The sequence below is a fragment of the Peromyscus californicus genome, unplaced genomic scaffold (assembly GCF_007827085.1).
Source record: "Peromyscus californicus insignis strain IS unplaced genomic scaffold, ASM782708v3 Scaffold_11__1_contigs__length_118956290, whole genome shotgun sequence".
NCBI classification, from domain to species: Eukaryota; Metazoa; Chordata; class Mammalia; order Rodentia; family Cricetidae; genus Peromyscus; species Peromyscus californicus.
The window spans coordinates 59,430,745-59,454,851 of record NW_026294402.1 but is presented as its reverse complement, the minus strand read 5'-3'; the positions used below and the strand labels follow the sequence as shown (position 1 = coordinate 59,454,851).

At 40.7% G+C, this 24,107-nt stretch overlaps 1 protein-coding gene and 2 non-coding genes across 3 annotated transcripts; 1 reads left to right on the top strand and 2 right to left on the bottom strand.

Annotated features, from left to right (window-relative positions):
• Positions 1-410: 410 nt before the first annotated feature.
• Positions 411-482, bottom strand: Trnaq-cug (transfer RNA glutamine (anticodon CUG)). Its single transcript has one exon. It is a non-coding gene; the product is annotated as a tRNA-Gln (tRNA).
• Positions 483-768: 286 nt separating this feature from the next.
• On the top strand, positions 769-23,052 carry Rab11a (RAB11A, member RAS oncogene family). The gene is made up of 5 exons (XM_052712106.1): positions 769-935; positions 10,408-10,603; positions 11,811-12,004; positions 12,808-12,888; positions 22,666-23,052. Exons 1-5 carry the CDS (start codon positions 896-898, stop codon positions 22,803-22,805), a joined length of 651 nt encoding a protein of 216 aa, XP_052568066.1. The 5' UTR covers positions 769-895; the 3' UTR covers positions 22,806-23,052.
• On the bottom strand, positions 22,155-22,227 carry Trnaa-agc (transfer RNA alanine (anticodon AGC)). Its single transcript has one exon. It is a non-coding gene; the product is annotated as a tRNA-Ala (tRNA).
• Positions 23,053-24,107: the final 1,055 nt, after the last annotated feature.

The following is a 24,107-nucleotide window of genomic DNA, read 5'->3' as shown; positions in this document are numbered from 1 at the left end:
TGTTAACTGTATTTAACCCGGCTTAGCTTGGAGGCCAGCAGATAGGACTCAAGATCTTGATGAATCTTTATGAGGAGGGTGTGCGAAGTTCTCTTAATGACATCTGGAGAGAGTGTGAGAGATTTCTGAAGAGACTGAGTGGATGAGAAGTGCCTATCCTTAACTGAAGCTTAGGGTAGAAAATTCCAGCAATGGGAATCAAGTAACAAGTTTCCCCCAAGGCTAAAAAAGAATTAGGAGTTTTTATTACCAGGTCTCCAAGTAACAGACACTACTGAACTGAAGAGATTCATTAGTGAAGTCTTCATAGGTAAATACTTTATGTCATTCAAACCAAGAGCAGATATAACAAAGTTATTCTATTATTCAATATGAATTTAGAAAATATAAGAACAAAAGGTTAAAGAAACAGGTTCCACCGAGATTTGAACTCGGATCGCTGGATTCAGAGTCCAGAGTGCTAACCATTACACCATGGAACCAGCACAAAGGCTATCCTCTCTTCGGGTGTCTAATGCTGACAAAATCTCACCCCCAACTGGAAACCAAACGCTGAGAGACTTGTGCCTCGCTTCCCTGCGTGATTGAGGGGAGAACAAGCCAGAGACCCGGACCACTGTGGCCGGCTGGGCGTTTTAAGACTGTTTTTTCTGTAAGCCTTCCATGCCGGATGAGAGTGTGTTCCACCCGGCCCGCTCAGGGGCGGGGCGCCGCTTCTCCGGAAGTACTTCCTGTGAGGGGCTGGGGCTCGGCGGAAGTGACGCAGGGCCAGGGCGGGGCTCTTCACCGGGTCCGGCAGCTGAAGCTCGGCGCTCGGGTTACCTCTGCAGCGACGCCCCCTGGTCCCGCCGCTGTCGCCACCGCCGCTCCCGCCCCTCAGCTCCTCGGCCGCGCCATGGGCACCCGCGACGACGAGTACGACTACCTCTTTAAAGGTGAGCCCGTGGGCCGCCGAGTGCCCACTCGGGGCCCGAGACACTCCCGGGGGACCCGCGCGAGGGCTCGCCCTGCCCTGGACCGAGCCCGCCTCGGCGCTTCCTCCCTGCCGCCCCGTCGGGGGTCCCGCCGGTCGTCGCGGTTCCTGCGCCCCGGGGAGGGCTGCCGGGCCGCGTCGCCCCTTGCTGGTGTGTCTTCCCCGATGGCTGCGTTCCTCACGACGGTGCAGTTGCTTCCCTGGGCATCTCGGGCCCCTCCTCTTGGATGCACGCTGCCGGCCTCACATCCCCCTCTGACAGGCCCCTGCCTCGGCTCAGCACCCATGTTGGGGCTCCGACTCTCTCTATGTTTTTTTTTTTTTTTTGTTTGTTTGTTTGTTTTTTCCTTTTCGTTTCCTTTCCCCTTCCTTCCGAGTGAGCCTTTCCTGGGCTTCGGCCAGATTCGCCCGTCCCAGGGTCCCCCACCCCCATCCCCGCAGACCTCGAGGTCAGTTCCCGCGGACTGTCCTCTCCCTCCCCACAGACGGGCAACTCTGTGCCTTTCCTTTTCACGTCGTGTTTAGTGCTCCGGTGCGACCTGGCTGGTGGGAGGGAGAGCAAGGGAGGGCAAGAGGGGCTGTCCGTCACCCCCCGGCGTGCGTGCACTTGTCGCAGTGTCCAGGCAGGCAGATGACTTCCCACCTCGCCTTTTTAACCCGCTTCCTTCTCCCGTCCCTGCCCAGCGACAACCAGACCGGGATAGCTCCTTTACTTGTCTTTCGAGAAGGGGCTGCGGATGGGTGGTGGCTGTTATCCCTGCCAGACCTGAAGGCCCAGTTCCTGAGCAGGAAAGGTTGTGCGCTGCACAAATACTGGCTAGCTTATCACTATGGACTGGTTGCTTCCTGCTGCAATACTGGGAGGATCCAACAGGAAGGGAAGCGCCCTGGTTGGTCACATACCTTTCCCAGTCTGTGGGAGAGGGTTCTAGTGGGAGCGTGCTCTTTTAGTGGAATCGAAAATTTATTGCAAGGTAGGGGAAAATGTGAAGCGGGCGGACAGAACCTGGGAGGATGGGGGGAGTGAATAGCGAATTGCTTATTGGTTGGGTCCAGAAAAAAAAAAAAAAAAAGCCGAAGTGAAAGGATACAGTTCTCAGTGAAAGGAGTACAGTGAACGCTTTTTTGTTCATGAATGCGCTCTCACTTTCATAGTCTTGCTCTGCTCCTGAATTAGAAGGGCAGCCATCAGTAGTGTGCTGAACAAAGATCATTACCAGAGAGGAAGAAGCCATTGCTATTAAAGCTTTACTGTGGAGGGTGGAGTTTCAAGAGTGTTAAGCATGGTGAGTGTTTCTGGCTTTGCCATTGGGTGCTAAGAGTGGCTGACTGGGGAAGCAGGAAACGTTTCTTTGGTGTTATGGCGTTCCGAATACTTTACAAGTCTTTAGCTGCTGGTACACCCTTACCATTATTTACTCCTTCGATTATTCTGTTTCTAAGATAAGTACCTTAAGTGTTTACCCTTGCTACCATATTGGAAAATAATTTACAGATAAGAAGGTACCAAACTTTAAAAATACAAGTAGGAAAGCCTGGTGTGGTGGTACGCCTTTAAAATCCCAGCGTTCGGGAGGCAGAGGGAAGCTGATTGTGTGAGTTCCTGGCCAGCCTGGTCTACATAGTGAGACCCTGCCTCAAAAATTCAAAACAAATAGGATACCTAGAATGTTTGTTGAAGGCATCTGACATGATGTGAAATTACTTAAATCCCAGGAGACTTTGGGGTTTAGTCAGTCAAGGGAGGTTTATCTTTAAGTACTTCGTAATAGCAGTGAGTACTTAGCCTCTTTTGAAATTATTTCTCCTGTTTGACTTGAAATGTGAAGGTTGGTTATAGAAAGCTGTTTATTTTTCCTAAGAATGTTGATTTATCCTAGATTGGCTGAAGGGAATTTAAGTTTAATTTTGAGATTAGACCATCCTTTAAACAACAAGAAACCACTGGGGTTTATATTTGGTTTGTGACCTTGAAAAAGTTAACTTTTTGAAAGTATTTTTTTTATTATTTGAGATTATAATATAATCATCCCATTTCTCCCTGCTCAACTTTTTTGAGCCTCAGTTTCCCTAGTAAAGGAAATACTGTGATACCTTTTTTTGTTTGTTTGTTTTTTTTGAGACAGGGTTTCTCTGTGTAGTCCTGGAGCCCATCCTGGAACTCGCTCTGTTGACCAGGCTGGCCTCGAACTCACAGAGATCCACCTGTCTCTGCCTCCCCAGTGCTGGGATTAAAGGCGTGTGCTACTACCACCGGCAAGAACATGTAAGTTTTAATAAAGAAGTACAGAACTAAGAAACTTTTGAGTTATTTTGTATCTACGTGGGTTCTGGTTTTATCTTTTGTGCATTTTGCTGTATAAGACTGGGTGTTTAAAAAAATGCTGCTGAGAAGTTTCCACTTTTTAGAAACTGCTACAGGATATGAGTCACTTTATTTTTTATTTCAACACTGATTACTTAGCCAATTTTTTTCTTATACGATTATTTTTAAATGATTTCATTCCATAGAGATTTATTCACTAAGATGAACCATAGCATTTCTACTTTAGAGAAGATCTAGCACACTTGATAGTTAAGGAAATTGAAGTTTGCAACATATAACTTGGAAGGGCATGTTTATCAGCATGGAATGGAGTAGTTTAAATGAGAATGTAATGTGGGCAGATAAGGACAATTCTAAATCATGTATTTGTTCTTGAAAATTTATTATTATTACTATTATTATTTTTCAAAACAAGGTTTCTCTGTGTAGCTTTGTTCCTTTCCTGGAACTCACTCTGTAGCCCAGGCTGGCTTTGAATTCACAGAGATCCACCTGCTCTGCCTCCTGAGTGCTGGGATTAAAGGTGTGTGCCACCACCGCCTGGCTGAAAATTAATTTTTACTTATGCTTTGCAGTGAGACTTAGGGAGTTTGTTTTATTTGTTAAAAGCATGATTATTTAAAAAAAATGTTAGTCTTGTACATACCCCAGTGTGGGCAAGGTGCTGTGGGACACAACTGAGATGGTTGAACCCCAGCACAGTCAGTCAGTGGCACTTTCTGGAAGCAGCTGGGGGCATAGTCTACCTCTCCCAGCTTTTTCTTTTGAGTCTCATTGAAGTTCAGGTGTCATGAATCATCAGCTGATTATCAGTAGGACTATCCCCGTCTTGAATCTTGGTAGCTTTTCTTTCACAACTTTTGGTTGAGCAACTCAGATTCTGATGAACTGGGAAAAACGTGTCAAGACTTCAGCATTATTGCTGCATTTTATCGAAAAGACTTGGTGAGGTTGGACTGTGAATGGGGTTGAGAGTAGAAATACTTCCAGGCTTTTTAAAACCAATGTGAAAATGGCTAGTGATTTCAGTTGTTAAGTTTTTTTTTTTTTTTTTTTTTTTTTTTTTGGTTTTTCAAGACAGGGTTTCTCTGTGTAGCTTTGTGCCTTTCCTGGAACTCACTTGGTAGCCCAGGCTGGCCTCGAACTCACAGAGATCCGCCTGGCTCTGCCTCCCGAGTGCTGGGATCAAAGGCGTGCGCCACCACCGCCCGGCCCAGTTGTTAAGTTTTAAAGTCAATATTCTATATGTGAGGTGAGGAGTTAAACAGTGAGTGAGCTTACAAAAGAATTATAAAATTAAATGTGGACTGAGCATGGAGGCTCATGTCTGTGATTCCAGGACTTGGGAGGCTGAGGCAGGTGGATAGCCATGATTTGAGATCAGCCTAGGCTACAGAATTAGATCTTGTCTCAGAAAATAACAAACAACAAAAACAATAAAAAATACCTAAATGTGGTTAGAGATAGGAACTTTAAATTAAATAATGGATAATTAATATATATATATATATACTCTGCTTTTACAGTATTTAGCAGTCTGATATTTGTGGTATGTATAATATATAAAGCATGTATGTAAACAAATTAATATTAGGTATTAGATTGAGCTTCAGCAGATGAGGTTATCTAAGTTCTAGAGAGGCAGTATATTATTTTAGGAATTATATTGATATTTGGTGTATAGATACTGTTATTTATCTTATAGTCATGTTGTTTAGTATGTACTCTATAGATTGATAAAAGTGTAGCATACTTAAATATATGTCCATTCAACATAAGATATTTTAGTAATGGTTATATAAAATTACTGAAAATTCCTTTACATTTTATTGCATTTATTTATTTGTTCATTCATTTATTTATTTATATGTATGTTGGGGGGGGTGTGCCACAGTGAGTGTGTAGAGGTCAGAAGTCTGTTTTCTCTTTCTACCATCAGGGTTGACAGCAAGTGCCTTTATCTGCTGAGCCATCTTGCTGGACCAGAAATTGATTTCTTTAATTGTTAGCTATGAATATAGTTTCCTACATTTAAAACAAAACAAAACAAGAGGCTGGTGACAGATAATTCAGTGGTAAATCATGTGCTTAGCATGAGCCCTAGGTTTAGATCCCCAGCACCACTGGGGGAAAAAATAAATGTTGTCATTTTAAAGAGAGAAAGTATTTTGACTAGAAATTGTTTGAGTCCACAAATGAAGGTCCATAATTTTTTTTAAAATCATAACCAGTGAATTCTCTTGTTAGATAATTCACTCCACCCATCCATCCATCCATCCATCCATCCATCCATCCATCCATCCATCCATCCAGTGAGCCTAAATAGATCACTCCTTGTTTTGATTTCTCATTTGGTTAGGAAATAGAAACATCTCTCCTTATCATGTCACGTTTCCATATCTTTTTTTTAATTCTCACAAAACTGAAGTCTTTTGTCATTTCAAACATCCTTTTCCTTTGACAAAGTTACTAGTCTTAACTTTGGAGATCTTGTCAGTAGCTAGTTGGTATAACTATTTTATAGTGTTAGAGCGTTTGTGAATGGTGAGTTGTTTACAAACTATTGCTCCTTTTTTTTTTTGGTTATTGCTACTTTTTAAATAATAAAATTAATTGGTTACATGAGGAGGTGGATTCTTCACTTAGTATGATATAATGATTTGATGTTGGTGAGGTGGTAAATTTAGTCATTAGTTAAAAGTAGAGGTCAAAACATGAACCAGGGGCCTGCAGATATGATATGGCTCAGCAATTAAGAGCGCTTGTTACTCTTGCAGAGAACCTGAGTTTAATTCCCAACACCACATGGTGGTTCACAACCATTCATAATCCCAGTTGCAGGTGACATGACAGGCATGCATGCTATGTACATACTTGCATGCAGACAAAACATCTATATCCATAAAGTAGATAAGAAAGAAAAAGCAAAAAACAAAAAAATGCAAGAAGGGCTAATATTTTAAAACAAAACAAAACATGAACTACTGCTGGAGCTTCTGTGGGGGGCATATATTGTATTGTTTTTTGATCGTGCTCCTTACCAAAGGTGGTGTTAGCCAGATGCCTGCTTATATGTTCTCTTTGACTTTAAATTGTGACTGGCTCCTGAATTACTGGTTGAAATGGGAGTGTCTGTGAATTAATTAGATGTGTTCTAATCTTTGGTTTTTCCTTCTTCACTATACATACCTCTAGTTAGTGTTGATGCTAGTGTGGGACCAGAAGTGATTCAAAGGAAATTTCCTCAGCTGGTTATCCAGCCTCCTTTTAAAACATACATGCATTGTGTGTGTGTGTGTGTATGTATGTGTATGTTTTGGTGGTGTGTGGGGCTCATGCCATAGTGTGTGTGTATAGAAATGCCTAAGACAGTTGAAGGAGTTGATTCTCTCTTCTCCACTCTGTGGGTTCATGGGATTGAATTTAGGTCTTTAGGCTTGGCAGCAAGTGCCTTTACCTGCTGAGCCTAAGTTTCTTTACTCTTGGAGTGGCTGAAGGATTGCTATTCAGGAAAGGTGTTGGGAATTTTGGCTAAAGCCCAGGCTAGGTTCTTGGCTGGGACCCTAACTTCCACCCCACCCCACCATTAAGCCTCTTATACTAAGAAACAGCAGTGAAGGTATCTTATTAATAGGGAGGCTCTATTAATGTAACTGAAATTCAGCTTCACATCTTCATCTACAGTGGTCAGTGGTGGAGTTTGGAAACCAGCCTACTAACCAACCATTCTGTAACATTGAAAGTGCATTGTTTCTGTCTTCATGACCTTGACATTATTTTCCCTGGTATCCAGTAAAAGCATTTAATGTCTGTTTGCTAGGGCACCCTCTAATTGACTACAAATATAGAAATAACTTCTCTTTGCTGCATGGAATCACTGCTGCTGGGATTTCTTGCTGAATTAGCTGATAGAGGAAGCCAGAAAGATATGCGTTTGATAATGCACAGTTGTTGTAGGCCGTCTACTTCTGTGACAAGAAAGGCTTTCTTACTCTTTTGGCTAGAGTGCAGTCAGGCGAGCCTTCTTTCTACACGCACCATCAAATCTCAGTCTTTTGAGTAAAGCATGGCTTCTTATTTCCTGGCCTTAACCTTTTGTGTTGATTTTCTAGTCTGATGTCTAAATCAATCATCTAGTTTATAAGCATTACTAGTCAACAGTTGAAATAAATACAGTGGTCACTAAAATACCAACAAAAGTTTTATGCAGGAAAAAAATATTGTCTAGCTCAGATTCTGTAAACCTACAAACCCATTTTGATCTTTTTTGTTTTTTCGAGACAGCATTTTTCTGTGTAGCCTTGGCTGTCCTGTAACTTTCTCTGTAGACCAGGTTGAACTTGGAAATCTACCTTCCTCTGCCTCCTGGGTGCTGAGATTAAAGGTGTGCACCACCACTGCCTCCCTATTTTGATCTTGAAACTCATATTTTAATACAACTTGTCTGAAGTTGGGCATGTTGGCACACACCTGTACTCTCAGCAAGAGGATTTTGTGAGTTCTAGACCAATCTTGGTTCCAGAATGAGACCCTCTCTCCCTTTTTTAAAAATAATTTATTTTTACTTTATGTGCATTAGTGTTTTGCCTGCATGCATGTCTGTGAGGTGTTGGATCTCCTGGAACAGGAGTTACAGACAGTTGTGAGCTGCCATGTAGTGCTGGGAGTTGAACCTGGGTCCTCTGGAAGAGTGGTCAGTGCTCTTAACCACTGAGCTATCTCTTGCCAACTTCTTTTCTTTCTTCTCTCTCTCTCTCTCTCTCTCTCTCTCTCTCTCTCTCTCTCTCTCTCTCTCTCTCTCTCTCTCTCTCTCTCTCTCTCTCTCTCTCTCTCTCTCTTTTTTTTTAAAAGACATGGAACTCTCTATAGACCAGGCTGGCCTTGAATTCAGAGATTCCTCCTGCCACTGCCAAGACCTCTCTTAAAACAAATAATTCAACTTGTTTCTCAGTTTACTGTTTCCTTTTTTTGTTTGTTTGTTTTGATACAGGGACTTGTTTCTCAACTTCCTGTTTTCGTATTTTTTTTTTCAAAGATTGATTTATTTATTATGGATACAGTGTTCTGCCTGCACATATCCCTGCAGGCCAGAAGAGGGCACCAGATCTCATTACAGATGGTTGTAAGCCACCATGTGGTTGCTGGGAATTGAACTCAGGACCTTTGGAAGAACAAGCAGTGCTCTTAACCTCTGAGCCATCTCTCCAGCCCCTGTTTGTTTGTTTTGATACAGAGTCTCACTATGTAGCCCTGGCTGGTGTGAAACTCTATGTAGACCAGATTGGCCTCGAACACACAGGTATTTGCCTGCCTCTGCCTTCTCAATGCTGGGATTAAAGGAGTGTACCATGCCTAGCTCTGAAATTTTTTATTTTATTTTATAATTTTATGTGTGTGAGTCGTTTGACATTCATGTATGTCTGTGAACTTGTGTACAGTATCAACAGAGGCCAGAAGAGGGTATTAGATCCTTGAGCTGGAATTACAAACTGTCGTCTGTAGTTAAGGGTTGTAAGCTACCATGTGAGTGCTAGGAATCAAACCTGGATCCTTGGGAAGAACAGCCTGTGCTCTTCACCATTGAGTCATTTCTCTAGGGCCCCCCCCCCCCCCCCCCGCCCCCAAGAAACTCTTCATTCATTCATTCATCCATCCATCCATCCATTTATTTATTTACTTATTCATTCATTCATTCATTTGGTTTTTCGAGACAGGGTTTCTCTGTGTAGCTTTGGAGCCAGTCCTGGATCTCGCTCTGAAGACCAGGCTGGCCTCGAACTCACAGAGATCCACCTGGCTCTGCCTCTCCGAGTGCTGGGATTAAAGGCGTGTGCCACCACCACCTGACTTTTTTTTAAAAATTGTCTTAATTACATTTATTGGGACTGGAGAGGTGGTTTAGTGGTTAAGAACAGGCTGCTACTATAGAGGACCCAGTTCCTTTCGCAGCACCTATATTTGGCTATTTCCTACTGCAGATCTCTTCTGTCCCCCGGGCAACCCCCCCCCCATACACATACACATAGCATACATACAGACTTATGTTTATACATGGAAAATTGTATTAATTGTTCATGTGTGAGCTCTGCACACATGTGATCAGAGGACAACTTTAGGAGTAGGCTCTCTTCCACCATGTGGGTCCTAGAAATAGAACTCTGTAGTCCAGGTTGGCAGCAAGTGTCTTTACTTGCTAAGTCACTCACTAGCCCTATTGGAATATTTTAAAAGTATAGTAACATTTTCAGGAGAAGTTAGTAAACTGCCTTCTACTCATAGGAAGTGAGTATAATCAAAACTTGTTTTTAGATTTTTTATAGAGTCCTAAGTGAAAGTGTTTGCCCTCCTTGCTTTGGCTTTGACTCAGTATGTCAGAATTGTTAGCTTCCTAGGGCTCCTGTTTGTCCATAGTGAGGTGGGGCACCCCTGTGGCTTTCTTCCAGTCTGTAAAGTGTAACTATTAAAGATGATTATAGTTTCTATGACCAGAGCAGTGCTTGTAAGTCACATGCCTCATGTTTTAAATGTGTTTCAGCTTTCACATCACACCTAGTCTTTAATGAAGCTAGTAGAATGTACAGTTTCCCACTCCATGCCCTGACATTTTTTGTTTGATGTCTAAAACATGAGAATAACACAAGTTGTTATTTACCTTTTAGAATACTTTCTGAGGAAGTGAGGTTGGTATAAATTTAAGGTAATTAATGCTTGCATCTGTGGCTAGGTTACCCTATGATTAAAATTGCAAAATTGCATTTTTAAGGGCTGGGGATATATATCAGTGGTCTGGTGTTTACCATACATGTGTAAGGCCCTGGGTTTGAGTTCCCAAATAGGACAAAAAGAGGCATTCTTTTAGATGGGGTGCTCTGTCTGATCTATGCTGAGTAGATGATATGTGGAAGTCCTTATGCAGATAGAGATAGATTAAAAAGTAAATGGATTTTAATTGATTGGTCATAGATAAATGCTATTTAGTACTATGTATGCCTCTTTAAAAACCTTGGTTGTATTTATTTTGAAGCCAGACGTCCTTCTATTAAAAGCGTGTTGGTATTCTGAATGTGCTTGCTTTCATCCAGCATATATTAATTTTTTGTCTTTTCAGTTGTCCTTATTGGCGATTCTGGTGTTGGAAAGAGTAACCTCCTGTCTCGATTTACTCGAAATGAGTTCAACCTGGAAAGCAAGAGTACCATTGGAGTAGAGTTTGCAACGAGAAGCATCCAGGTTGATGGGAAGACAATAAAGGCACAGATATGGGACACAGCAGGGCAGGAGCGATACAGGGCTATAACATCTGCGTAAGTCCATGGTTTCTCAGTTCTGGCATAGGTTGGTATCAGGTGAATTGCTGACTTTAAGTATTGGGAAGGCACAGTAGTCCTCCCTTAACCTTGGAAGGTGTGTTCCAAGACCCTCTGTAGATGCCTACAACCACAAACAGTGCTGAACTCTGAATGTTTCCACTTGTGTTTTTGTTTTAATTCACTTTATTTTTATTCGTGGTTTGCCTGCATATATGTATGTGTACCACATGTGTGCTTGGTGCCTGTGGAGGTAGGAAGATGGTATCAGATCCCCTGAAAGTGAAGTTACAGATGGTTGTGAAACCACCATGTGGGTGCTGGGAAATAAACCCAGGTCCTCTGCAAGAGCAGCCAGTGCTCTTAACTGTTGAGCCATCTCTCCAGCTCCCTATCTTTCCTCTTAATAGAACCTTTGTAGCTTTTCTTTTGGCATGCCTTAGTTGCTTTGGGGGGGCCATTATTCAATAAACTAAGGGTTACTTGAACAAAAGGAAGATCATAGGCAATGGGAGGGCTGCAAAGTGACTTTAACAGGTAGGTAGTTTATACACTGTGGGTACATTGGACAAAAGGATGAGTCATGTGCCTGGTGAAGTACAGCACTGGGAAGTTCTATCACAATACTTAAAATGGTGGCAATTTAAAACTTAGGAATTATCTATTTCTGGAATTTTTCATTTAATAGTTTTGGACTGTGGATGACTAGGTATAAAACCTCATGTAACGGACAACTACTGTCTACCACATCTATAAATAGTTTCTGTGTGTGTGTGTGTGTGTGTCTGTCTGTCTGTCCATGCATGTGTGTGTGAGCGTATGGGGTGTGTATGTTAGTGTGTACATATCTATATTATTGCTGTGTGTGTAGAGGTCAGAGGACGACCTTGGGTGTTGGTCCTCACCTTCTACCTTGTTTGAGACATGCAGTATTTGTTGTTCACTGCTGTTTATGCCAGGGTACGTGGCATGTGAACTTCTGGGGATTTTCCTGTTCCAGCCCCACATCTCACTGTAGGAGGACCAGGATTACTGTCCTCAGCTTTTACATGGGTTCTGGGGATTTTAACTCAGGTCCTCATGTTTGGATGGCAAGTGCTTTACCAGAGCCATCTTTCCGCCCTGTCCCTGTTTAGAGTTTTTTCTGGTGTTCCCTTGTACTTTGTGATTGTCTTCTGATAGTTACAAATGTTTCTGTTTGCAGATACTATCGTGGAGCAGTAGGTGCCTTATTGGTTTATGACATTGCTAAGCATCTCACATATGAAAATGTAGAGCGATGGCTGAAAGAACTGAGAGACCATGCTGATAGCAACATTGTTATCATGCTTGTGGGCAATAAGAGTGATTTACGCCATCTCAGGGCAGTTCCTACCGATGAAGCAAGAGCTTTTGCAGGTTAGTAATGTGAACTCCACAATATTACAGTGCTTCTGCGTTTCTGTTTGAACATTACGCCTCTGTTCTTTAACAAGGCTGTTCTATGTGAGTCTGAAAAGCAGTCTGCCAAGGGGTGTCAGGGACCGACAAGGATGCACCTACTTAGAAGCTGAACACTTTGGGCTTCATACAGGATCTGCTTGTTTCTTGTTGCCCTTCTGGTAGGAGAAACTACCAAAGAAAGCGGCACTGTGCTGGCTAGGAAGTCTTGACATTGTATTAGTGAATACTTTCCTCTAACTTTAAATTTCAAATAGTATAGTAACAGAATTCTAAGTGAACATGCTGCTAGTTATGTAGTTGCTAGGGAAGATGGTTAGGGGTAGAAGTAGTGGGGTGTTTGATACTATATTTTGAATAGTTTCATTCATTGCCAGTGGTGGTATTTATATGCAGCAATACTTAGAAGCTAATGAAAATTTCTTACTGTTATTTTTAATTTACTGAGGTGTAAGTAGGCTTTGTTTGTTTGGTGTTTGGGGACACTTTCTCATGTAGTCCAGGCTGGTCTTGATTTCCTGGTCCTGTTTCTACCTCTCAGGTACTGGGTGACAGACATGCACCTCCATGCCCAGCAAGGTCTTAATCTTTTCTCTTCCCCTTGTGATCATGAACTTATCACATTTGCTATTTTAAACCTGCAGAGGTTGAGAAGATAGCTCAGTGGTAGAGGGCTTACCTAGCATTGGTGAGGCCCTGGATTGGATCATCAACTCTTAACAGCAATCAAATTTCACAAGACTGAATGTTTCTCTCCACAGAGAAGAATGGTTTGTCGTTCATTGAGACATCTGCTCTAGATTCTACAAACGTTGAAGCTGCTTTTCAGACAATTCTGACAGGTAAGACTTCCAGGTTACACCAGAGGAAACTGGAGTTTTAGGAAGTGATTTTAACAAGTTAATTAGGAAACTGTTAGCTGTCTGAAAATGAGAGTAACTATAGCAAGAGTTCCTTGGTGTGCACAGTTACAATACAATGCTGCATGTTACGCTGCAGTCACTGAATTCATCTAGGAAAAAATTCTTTGAAAGTAATTTGTTCACTTCCTTGTGTTCAGGCCATGTATTCTATATTGCATAGTCAAAGGGACAGAGTTATATTTTTTCATAGTTACGTAAATATTGAGATCCTGACTATAGAGCAATATAAATGCCTTTTGATTAGATAAAAATTTAGGGTACTTACTGTTCTTCCAGAGCCACTGATTTGTGTTCCCAGCACCCATATGGAGTGGCTCACAACTGCCTTTAACTCTAGCTTCAGGGGATCTGATGCTGGTACCTGCACACACACACACACACACACACACACACACACACACACACACACACACACATAAAAAAGAAAAGAAATTAGAAAAAACTAGGGAAATTACATCAAAAAATTTAAGTGGAAAAAAAAGCACAAATACTTTTTCCATGATATAGGAGTGTGTCCTTTGTAAATAAAATTAGCCAAGCCTGCATATAGAAAGGTCTAAATGAGTAATGGGAAAGGGACAAAAGTTCATGCTATTTTTGGAATGTAGATAACCAGGTCAGCTTCTTGGGAAAGAAGACATTTTATTTGTGCTGACTCATATTTACTTTGGCTTTATTAGAATAACCAGATTATCAGTACATTTAATCTCTTAGGAAGTACTTTCATAGGTTGTTTTTCAAGACACCTATATTTTTTTTATCTTTTTATTTTTTTTTTATTTAAAAGTTTTTTTTTTTTTTTCACATTAGATACCAACCACAGTTCCCTCTCCCCGCGATGCTTCCACCCACCCTCCATCTTTCTTCCACCCAACCCCCTATCCAGTCCTTGACTCCCATGGGGAGTCAAGGAAGTCTGCCATAGCAAGGTGAGGCAGGGCCAAGCCCCTCTCTGCTGCATCAAGGCTGAGCAAGGCATCCCTTCATGGGGAATGGGCTCCAAAAGGCCAATTCATGCACAAAGGATAAATCCTGGTCCTACTGCCAGTGGCCCCATAAACTGCCCAAGTTACACAACTGTCACCTACATTCAGAGGGCCTAGTTCGGTTCCATGCAGGTTCCCCAGCTGTCAGTCCAGAGTCAGTGAGCTCCCATTAGCTCAGGTCTCTGTGGGGTTTCCCCATCATGATCTTGTCCCCTTTGCTCATATAATCTCTTCTCCTTTGCTTCAACTGGACTCCACGAGCTCCACCCAGTGCTTAGTTGTGGATCTCTGCATCTGCTTCCATCAGTACTGGATGAAGGTTATCAGTTCCCTTGATCCTTACACATGGGGACAGGGCAACCACAGACCTCCCACCAAGGAAACAAGGTGTCAAGACACCTATATTATGTGTTACTTTTAAGATCTTATGAATCCTAATCTATTCAACACATAGTAGAGTCTTATGTGCTGGTCTGATAAATTGATACATAGAATTATTTAGTTTCCCATTATAATGTAACACATTTTAATGCTATATGTAGCTCTTGTATTAGAGGTGAGCAGAATTTTAACTTTAAAGCATTCTCATTGTTAAAAAAAAAATGTATGTAATAAGCCTAGGAATTTTGATCATGGACTGGGAAGCCTGATTCCTCCACTTATTTTTGGAGCGATAATCTTATTAAGCAAGTTATTTACTCCTTCAAAGGCTTTAATTTCTCCATCTGTAAAATTCAGATATGGTGGACTGGAGAAAAATAGCTCAGTAGTTATGAATACATACTGTTCTTCCAGAGGACCAGAGTTTGGTTTCCAGTACTCATGCCAAGCTGCTTATAACCACCTGTAACTCCAGTGCCAGAGGATCTGACACCCTCCTCTGGCCTCTGAGAATGCCTGCACATACATGAGCATGAACACACACATAGACATACACATATACACATAATTTAAGAAATCTAAAAAAAGTTTCAAATACATTTTGGTTAGTTATTAGTTTCATGAGAGAGCTTATGCTTTTAAATTTCTGCAGTATGATTTGATAAGGCACAATTTAACTTGTTATTGCTACCTGAAGGATTTGTTGTTGTGTTGTTTGTTTTTATCTTTACTCCACAGAAAAGAATGATATGTCATTGGTACTTCTGCTATAGTTTCCAAAAATGAGTTAATGCCTGTCAAGGGTTTAGCTATTCTTGATAGTGAACATTTGATAAATCACTACCTAGGTAGCAGTTAAGGCATGAAAAAGAAAAGTTGTTAAAATAATACAGATATTGGAGATTTGCAAATATTTTATTAATTTTATTTATTTATTTTGAGACAGGGTTTCTCTAGCCCTGACTGTCCTGAAACTCATTTGGTAAACTAGGCTGGCCTCAAATTCAGAGATCCACCTGCCTCTGCCTGCAGAGTGCTGGATTAAATGCATGTGCCACCATATCATAAAATTGTTTTTTGTTATCTGAAGAACAGTCAGTAGGGAGCTGGAGGGAAATAAGACAGTTGGTGGCACACAGCACAGAAGCTTTTTAAAAAAATCTGTTCTAAGTGATCTCACTGCAGATTGTTTTAAGCTTTCAATATTTATTGAATACACAGTATGCCTTCAAGTCCTACTTTCTTTGTCTTTGCTTTTCCATGTTGTAGGCCAGGCTAGCCTTGAACTTGTAGAGATCCACCTGTCTCTGCCTTGGAAGTGCTGAGATTAAAAGCATATGCTCCTACACCTGGCTTAATTTTTAACTTTTTAGTTTTTCGAGACAGGGTCTCTCTGTGTAGCTTTGGTGCCTGTCCTGGATCTCGCTTTGTAGATCAGGCTGGCCTCAAACTCACAGAGATCCACCTGGCTCTGCTTCCTGAGTGCTGGGATTAAAGGCGTGTGCCACCACCGCCCGGCCAATTTTTAACTTTTTAAAAATTAAATCTTATTCATTCATATCAGGGGTAGGGTCATCGTATGTTCATGTGGTGGTCAGAGGACAGCTCCTTATAGCATTTGGGTCATCTTAGACTTGCTGGCAGGTACATTTATCCACTGAGCCAAATATAAAATTACATAGTATTGGCAATGTTTTGCAATAGATCCACACTTTCTTTACATCCCTTACTCCTCTGTGATTCCAAGAGATGGGTTTTCTGGTGGTGCTTTTAGAAGTCGTTGACTAGTGCCAAGGTGGACTGATGGATTGCTCCACTCTGCCTTTCAGTTCAGCTTTGTTCTTTCTGCCTCAAGTTCACTAGGAGATTGGGTCAGGCAGGGGCATGCTGCTAGGGATCCAACTCTATCTTGAGCATGCCAGGTAAACACTGTACCAGCTGGGCTTCATCCCTAAGAGAGGGTTTTAACGACTGTTTTCCATACCCTCTTTTCATTTTAACTTTATATTTTGACAATTTCAGAGGTGATTAAAACTTACAATAATAGCCGGGCGGTGGTGACGCACGCCTTTAATCCCAGCACTCGGGAGGCAGAGCCAGGCGGATCTCTGTGAGTTCGAGGCCAGCCTGGGCTACCAAGTGAGTTCCAGGAAAGGCGCAAAGCTACACAGAGAAACCCTGTCTCGAAAAAAACCAAAAAAAAAAAAAACTTACAATAATAAAAAGAATTTGTGAGTACCTGTACCCCATTTCCTTAAGTGTTAAGTGTTTTTTTTTTCTTTCCATTTACCTCGTCCCTTCTCCCCTACACACACACACACACACACACACACACACACAGGCACATAAAGTACAATGTGAGAGTAAGTGCTGTACATATCTATCCCTAAGTCTTTTGGCGGGGAGGTATTTACTAAAAATGAGTACTTTCTCTTTTATAACCACAGCACAGTGATTTAGTCACATCAGTCTTTAGCTACAGACCTTACTCATATTTTGCCAGTTGTTCCAATAAAGACTTTATTAGTTAAAAAAAAAAAAGTCTGGGATCAGATCATATGTTCCACTCAGCTGTCCTATCACTGCTTGACAATAGTTCCTTCAGTTTTCCTTTGTTTACCAGCCTTAGCATTTTGGAAAGGTTCAGGTTAGTTGTCATTTTCTCAGTTTGAGTTTATTCAGTGATTCTTTAGGATTAAACTGAGGTGTACAGCTTGTGGCAGGAACACCACACAAGTGGCTTCAATTCATCATTAGGAGGCTCGTGATAATAGGTTTGTCTTATTATTGGTAGTTCTAACTTTGAACTTTAGTTCAGGTGCTGTTTCTCCATGTAATTAGTAAGTTCAAAGTAAATTCCTAATTTGAAGGCTAAACTCTTAATTCTGTGACTGAAATAACTTTAATTCATGTAACATACTGGCTCTTTAAAACAAAGCTAAAGCCAGTTTGGTGGTGCATGCCTATATTGGCACGTGGGGGCTGTATGTGTGTAAGATTATCATGGGCCGTATAACAAGATCCTGTCTCAAAAATAAAAGAGAAATGAAGGGGCAAAAGTGCCCAGGTATTAACTTCATCAGAACATAGAGAATCGTTAAAGAATTTTTAAATTATATTTTATTTTTGTGTGCTTGTGTGTGAATATGTATGTGGCACAAGAGTTGAGGTCAGAGGACAAATGCAGGCGTCAGTTCTTTCCTTCTACCATATGGTTCCCAGGGGTGAAATGCGGGTCACCTTTACTCACTCAGCCATCTTGCCAGCCAAGTAATGATTCTCTTTTCATTAGAGGTAAAGGTAACTTTGTTCTCACTTGGTGCAGAAAATGTCCGGCTATCTCAAATTGGAATCTTTTTGATCTTCAAGAAACAGACATGATAAGCAGGAGATTTGAAGAACTTAATAAATGAGAAGCTTCTGCAGAGACTGTTGTGAAATTACCCAGGCTCCTGGGTTTTAAAAAACTTTAGAGGAACTAAAGAATTTTCTAAAAACTATTTTATGTGTATGTACACCTGAGTGTGTGTAACCGCATGCCTGAGGAGATCCGAAGAGGGTGTCAGATCTCCTGGAAGTGCAGTTATAGGTGGTTGTGAGCTAGCTGCCTTGTGAGCGCTGGGAATAGAACAGGGTCTTCTGCAAGAGCAGCCAGTGCTCTTTACCTCTGAGCTGTCTCTCCAGCCCCTATCGAGCGAACAGATTTTAACCCTAGTGTTCCTTAGTTTGGAACAGTTGTGTGTAATCTCCTTAGAATTATTTTCCCAGTTGTTCCACAGTTCCAGTAGATTAAAAAAAAGACCTCATGTCTTTTTAGGTAGCTTTGCCTTATATTTAAAGCCATAATATATTAGTATTTGACTTTATGTTTAGATCTCCTATAAGAGATTCTGATGGAAGAAAAAGCAGGATTGATTTTTCCTAGTAGTTCCTAACCTTTGGACATCTTGAAAAGAGACTGCATGGAAATTAACTAACATGTTCATTTGGTTCTAAAGGAGAACAGACCCTTGAAGGATGTATAGAACCTGCTTCTGACTTGGCATATTCCTGACCCCTCCCCCACCATGAAATAACTCTATAATCAGGTCCCTGCTGGACAGTTCCTGGTTACTGTTTTCTTATCCTAGAAAATGGCACACCCGACACAAGAGACTTAAGGAAATTACTTGTGGAGCTCTTTGAAACTGTTTAGACTTGAAGACATTTTTTCCTGATTCGTTTTGTTTATTGCCTTGTTGGTATTTTTCAAAAGTGGATATGTTTTTAGTGACAGGAGTATACACAGCAGTGTTAGTTACCATTTCTAGAAGAATGTTGAGACTGTTGCACAGCACTGCTCAAGTTTCTTGCTTTGTAATGAGCTCTCTTTAATTATTTACTTCTCTGTCCTCTAAGAAGTCTGCCTTTGTCTCTCTCTGGTGTTGTATGCATTTGTAATTCATGGAGGCATTTCTGATGTTTTGCTTTTGTTCCCTTAACTTAGTCTTTAGAACAGCTTGTAAAGAAGTTGAATTTTAACAGAGATCACATATTTAATGATTTTCTCTTCAAAAAGATGGTCTATCCAGTTAGGTATTAGTGGACAACATAAAGAATGAATGGTATAGTTTAACCACAAGTTGATCATTATCATTATTCCTTAGTCACTAGCCTGAAGGGAACTCTTTCTTTGTCCTGGACGCATTCCCATTCCATTCTTTTTTCTCTTTCCTTCTTCCATTCCTCTCTCTCTCTTCCTGCCTCCCTCTTCCTACCCCCAACCCTATCCCCTCTTCTTCTTTGAGATAGTGTATCATTGTGTAGCTCTGGTTGTCCTAGAACTCACTATGTAGATTGGGTTGGTCTCAGACTCACAGAGATCTTTAGGTACCTTTTGCCTCTGCTTCTCAAGCACTGAGATTAAAGATGCATGTGCCACCACATCTAGCTTTTTTTCTTTTAAAACAATTTTTAAAATATTTGTTTTGTGTTGTGGTGGGGCTCATTGAGTGCCACAGTATGAGAGTGAAGGTCAGAAGACAACCTTCAGGAGTTAGGCTCTCTTCTTTTAACACAGAGCTTTTGGGGATTGTACTCAAGTTGTCAAGGTTAGGAACAAGTGCCTTTATCCACTGGACCATCTCAATGGCCATCCCTATCTCCTCTGAATGAAAGATCCGGCAACACCATACCCTTTGTGTTCATATTTTTAAACTTTATTGTATTCTTTCTCTACTAATGCTTCTTCACCTTTGAACCACTACCAACCTTCTCAGACAAATTTTAGCTACTTCCCTAAAAAACCATACAAAAGGCACATTTTTGGTGAGTGTTGTTAGTTTATATATTAATGTGTGTGTGTGTGTGTGTGTGTGTGTGTGTGTGTGTTTGTTTTTGAGTGTATGCCCCATGTCTGGGGGCGATCGATGAAAGAGACCAGAAGAGTCAGATGCTCCTGGAGCTGGAATTAGGACCAGTTGTAAGACACTTGACATGGGTACTATTAATTGAACTCAGGTACTCTGGAAGAGCAGTGGGTTCTCCTAACCACTGAGCCATCTCTCCAGTCTCATTTTTTAAGTTACTGTTGCTCAACCGTAGGGGAACTGATTTTTTTAGAGATATATTTATTTTAATTTATGTGTATGAATGCTTTCCTTTATGGATATGTGTGTGTACTACATGTGTGCCTAGTGTGCATGGAGGTCAGAAAAGGGCATTAAATCCTGTGAAACTGCAGTTACAGATGGTTGTTAGCCACCATGTGGGTGCTGAGAACTAAACCCAGGCTCTGAAAGAGCAGTAAGTACGCTTCCAGCTTACCTAAAGCAGAATAGATCATACTAGTCCATTTTAGTAACCTTTAGTGTCAATTCCTGACCTATGACTATTTTTATTACTTTGAAATAAATCCGAGATAATAAGTCATTTCATTTGCAAATATTTCAGAGTACGCATCTAAAAATTGTAACTTAAATTCATAACACAACTACTTTAAAATTTGTAGTAATTTCTTATTACTATTTATCTAAACAATATTAAATATACTCAAGAGTTTTTAAAAATTGCAGTTTAAATTAGGATCCAGATAATGTTTATACATTATAGTTGGTTGATGTGTTTTTGGAACTTGTTTTGAGAAGGGTTTCTCTACATAGCTCTGGCGGTCCTGGAACTCATTATGCTGACCAGGCTGGCCTTTATCTCACAGACAAACATCCACCTGCCTCTGTCCCCCAAGTGCTGAGATTAAAGGCGTGCGTGACCACACCCAACCTTTTTGGAACATTTTGAGCATATATCTCTATTTTCTGTTTTTTACTGTGTAATTTTATACTTTTTGTTTGTTTGTTTGTTTTTCGGGACAGGGTTTCTGTGTGTAGCTTTATGCCTTTCCTGGATCTCGCTCTGTAGACCACAAAGATCTGCCTGCCTCTGCCTCCCGAGTGCTGGGATTAAAGGCGTGCACCACCACTGCCTGCGTAATTTTATACTTTTTCTTTTTTCTTTTTTTTTTTTTTTTTGGTTTTTCGAGACATGCCTCCTGAGTGCTGGGGTTAAAGGTGTGCTCCACCACCGCCTGGCTATAATTGAGCAAAGCATGGTCCTACATAGTCATATGACTGTAGGTCTAAAAAATTTGGTATGTCTATAGTATTTCTAGTGTGCAGTTCTTATTTTCAGATTTATTATTCAAATTTTCCCGTTTATTAATAATATCCTTTATAGAATTGCCTTTTGATTTTTTTTTTTTTTTTTTTTTTTTTTTTTTGGTTTTTTGAGACAGGGTTTCTCTGTGTAGCTTTGCGCCTCTCCTGGAACTCACTTGGTAGCCCAGGCTGGCCTTTAACTCACAGAGATCCGCCTGGCTCTGCCTCCCGAGTGCTGGCATTAAAGGCGTGCGCCATCACCGCCCGACGCCTTTTGATGTTTTTAATGACAAATCTCACTATGTAGCCCTGACTGACCTGGTATTTACTATGTAGACCAGGCTGGCTTTGAGTTCACAGAGATCTGCCTGCCTGTCTCCTGAGTGTTGGGATTAAAAGCTTGTGTCCCCATGCTTAGCTATGGATTTTAATTTTTATTTAAATAGTTAGCTACTGTATTGGGTAGCATAGATAGAAAATTTATACTCCTCTGATTCTGTATCTGTTCTATTTCTGCACGAGCAAATTCACCGAGAGCAGGTTTGTCAGTGACACATGGAGCCCACATAGGAGTACATTATGTTCTTCTTGTACATCCTGTTGGATTGCCTGTTTTCTAGAGTTCCCTACCTTGTGATGTTATTGCTTTAGAAAGAACACTGGAAAGGCAATATGGAAGCCTGTGTTCTCTGTTCTTGAGAAGTATATTGTTGTTTGATTAGGTAGTGCAGTGCAAGGCCACTTTCAGTGAATTCAGTACAGATACTGGGAGATATTCAGCGATGTTTACTTGTGCAAGTAGTTCTTCAAGCGTCTGTTCTATGTTACTAAAGCAAAAATGAAGCAAATAATTTTAGTCTTTAAAAGACTAATGTTTAGTGGAGGACTACAAGATTAATCTTGATATATGTCATGAAAGTAAAATAGTACATGTACATCTTAGATTATCTCCTTTGAATAAGTAAGTATAATTTAACCTTAGTCCCAGAGGAGGACAGTGTAAGCAGAGGGCCCTTTCTCTTCTGAAGTTCTTGGGATTTTACTGTGTTTGAGAAATTGTGTTCTTCCCTACAGAACCTAGAAAACAGTTAGGTGTATCTGATAGTGCAGATTTATTTTACACATTGTCAGTTTGTGTGGACTTTTTGTGGAGGGCTAAGTATATATTTTTATGAGTTTTTTTTTTTTTGGAGCTGAGGATCGAACCCAGGACCTTGTGCTTGCTAGGCAAGCGCTCTACCACTGAGCTAAATCCCCAACCCCATTATTTTTACGATTTAATTCAGATCTATACCCATAAATATGGCACCGTCTAATGTGGTACTGTTTAATTAATGGGTGAACTTTCCCCTCTGAAATGGAGAAACCTTGTTACTTTTCTTACTGTAACAGAAATTGTTAAAAATAATGCTTTGACTCTAGCTAGTGGCTATTTGAAACTAAAATCTTACTTTTTGAGACAAGGTCTCCTGTAGCCAGGCTGTCCTTGAACTTGCTATGTAGCCGGGGTTGGTCTTCTACTCCTAATTCTCCTGCCTCCACCTCCCAAGTGTTGGGATCACAGATGTGCACTACCATGCCTGGCCTAAAAATAAAATGTAAATGTGTGTTTTCTGTTCTGCATGTCTTCATCTCTTTCACATAAACTCTTCGTGGGTTTACACACACTAAGTGTTTCCGTTTCTTTTGTCATCCAGAGATCTATCGCATTGTTTCTCAGAAGCAAATGTCAGACAGACGTGAAAATGACATGTCTCCAAGCAACAACGTGGTTCCTATTCATGTTCCACCTACCACTGAAAACAAGCCAAAGGTGCAGTGCTGTCAGAACATCTAAGGCGTCTCTCTCCCCTAGAAGGCTGTGTATAGTCCATTTCCCAGGTCTGAGATTTAAATATATTTGTAATTCTTGTGGTCACTTTCTGTGTCTTATTACTTCCTCACACTTAAGAATCTTCTCATGTCTTAAGTCTTTTGATTTTGGCTTTATAAAATCATCAACTTTGTCCTGAATGACTGCAGTTCTTTTTCATGCTATGGCTTCTCTAGCCTTAGTTTAATAAACTGAATGTTTGAATTCCTCACTTATTGTTTACTCTTCATCATGGAAGCCTGTCACTGTAGAACATAATAGAACTTGATCACTTGAAGCTCAGACCCATTGGTCCTGATCGAATCTAACTAAGACAACCTTAGAAACAAGCTATTATTTTGCCACAGAGCAGCTTGTAAGACTCTTCTCAATGCAGTACATATTTTGACAGACCTAAGGATTGCTCTATAAACATAACAGCATTTTGAGAGCTTGAAGATTTTCCATTGTGGAAGTCAATTTTTAAAATGCCTTAATAGGTCTATGTTGTAAATTTTTTCTTTAGTTTTTGTAAGCATCCAAGATGATGGGGATTCTTTTTTTCTGGAAAAGAATTATCTTAATAAATACAAAGGACTGTTATATTATGTGTAGGGAGGGCATCATGGTTATGGGGTCATAAGTTAACCTGCTGCCTGGCAGGCTAGTGGACTTCTGTCTGAGGTGTCTCTGTTGCAGTGATCGGCAGCCTGAGTAGCTTAACCAGTCTCATTTCCCAGCAGTAGATTGTGTGACATTTTTATTGCTCACGCAATAACTAGCTTAATGCTAGTCATACACATTTTGAAGTGTTAATTTTGTTTTTAAACCCTTCTAGTAAGTGAAATGCAGCCTAATTTTATCACCATATCCACCAACAAGCATGGGTAATTATTTTAACAATGCTTATATTTGAGTTCTACCGTGTATAATGGAATATAGTTCATTTAAACCTTTGGTTTTAGTATGTCTAAAGAATACAGTGAGAGGTTAATTTATGCTCAAGTGGTACCACTTAAAGGCATGTGTTCTTTTAGTATGTAAAATGAAATAGTACCTTGAGTTTAAATAGAATGCATTTAGGCATTGTAGGGTCCTGAAATAGATTTTTCCACTACGTAATTGAAATTAATGGAGCAGCTAGTTTCTCATTCAGAAATGTGCACACTAATACTAGGTTTTACTTCCTTGTGGATAATATTAAGCACTTACTCTGCAGTTTTCTGAAAGTTAACTGCAAAGATATTGTTCAGGATGGTGGGATACCTGCAAAAAACAAAAATGTGT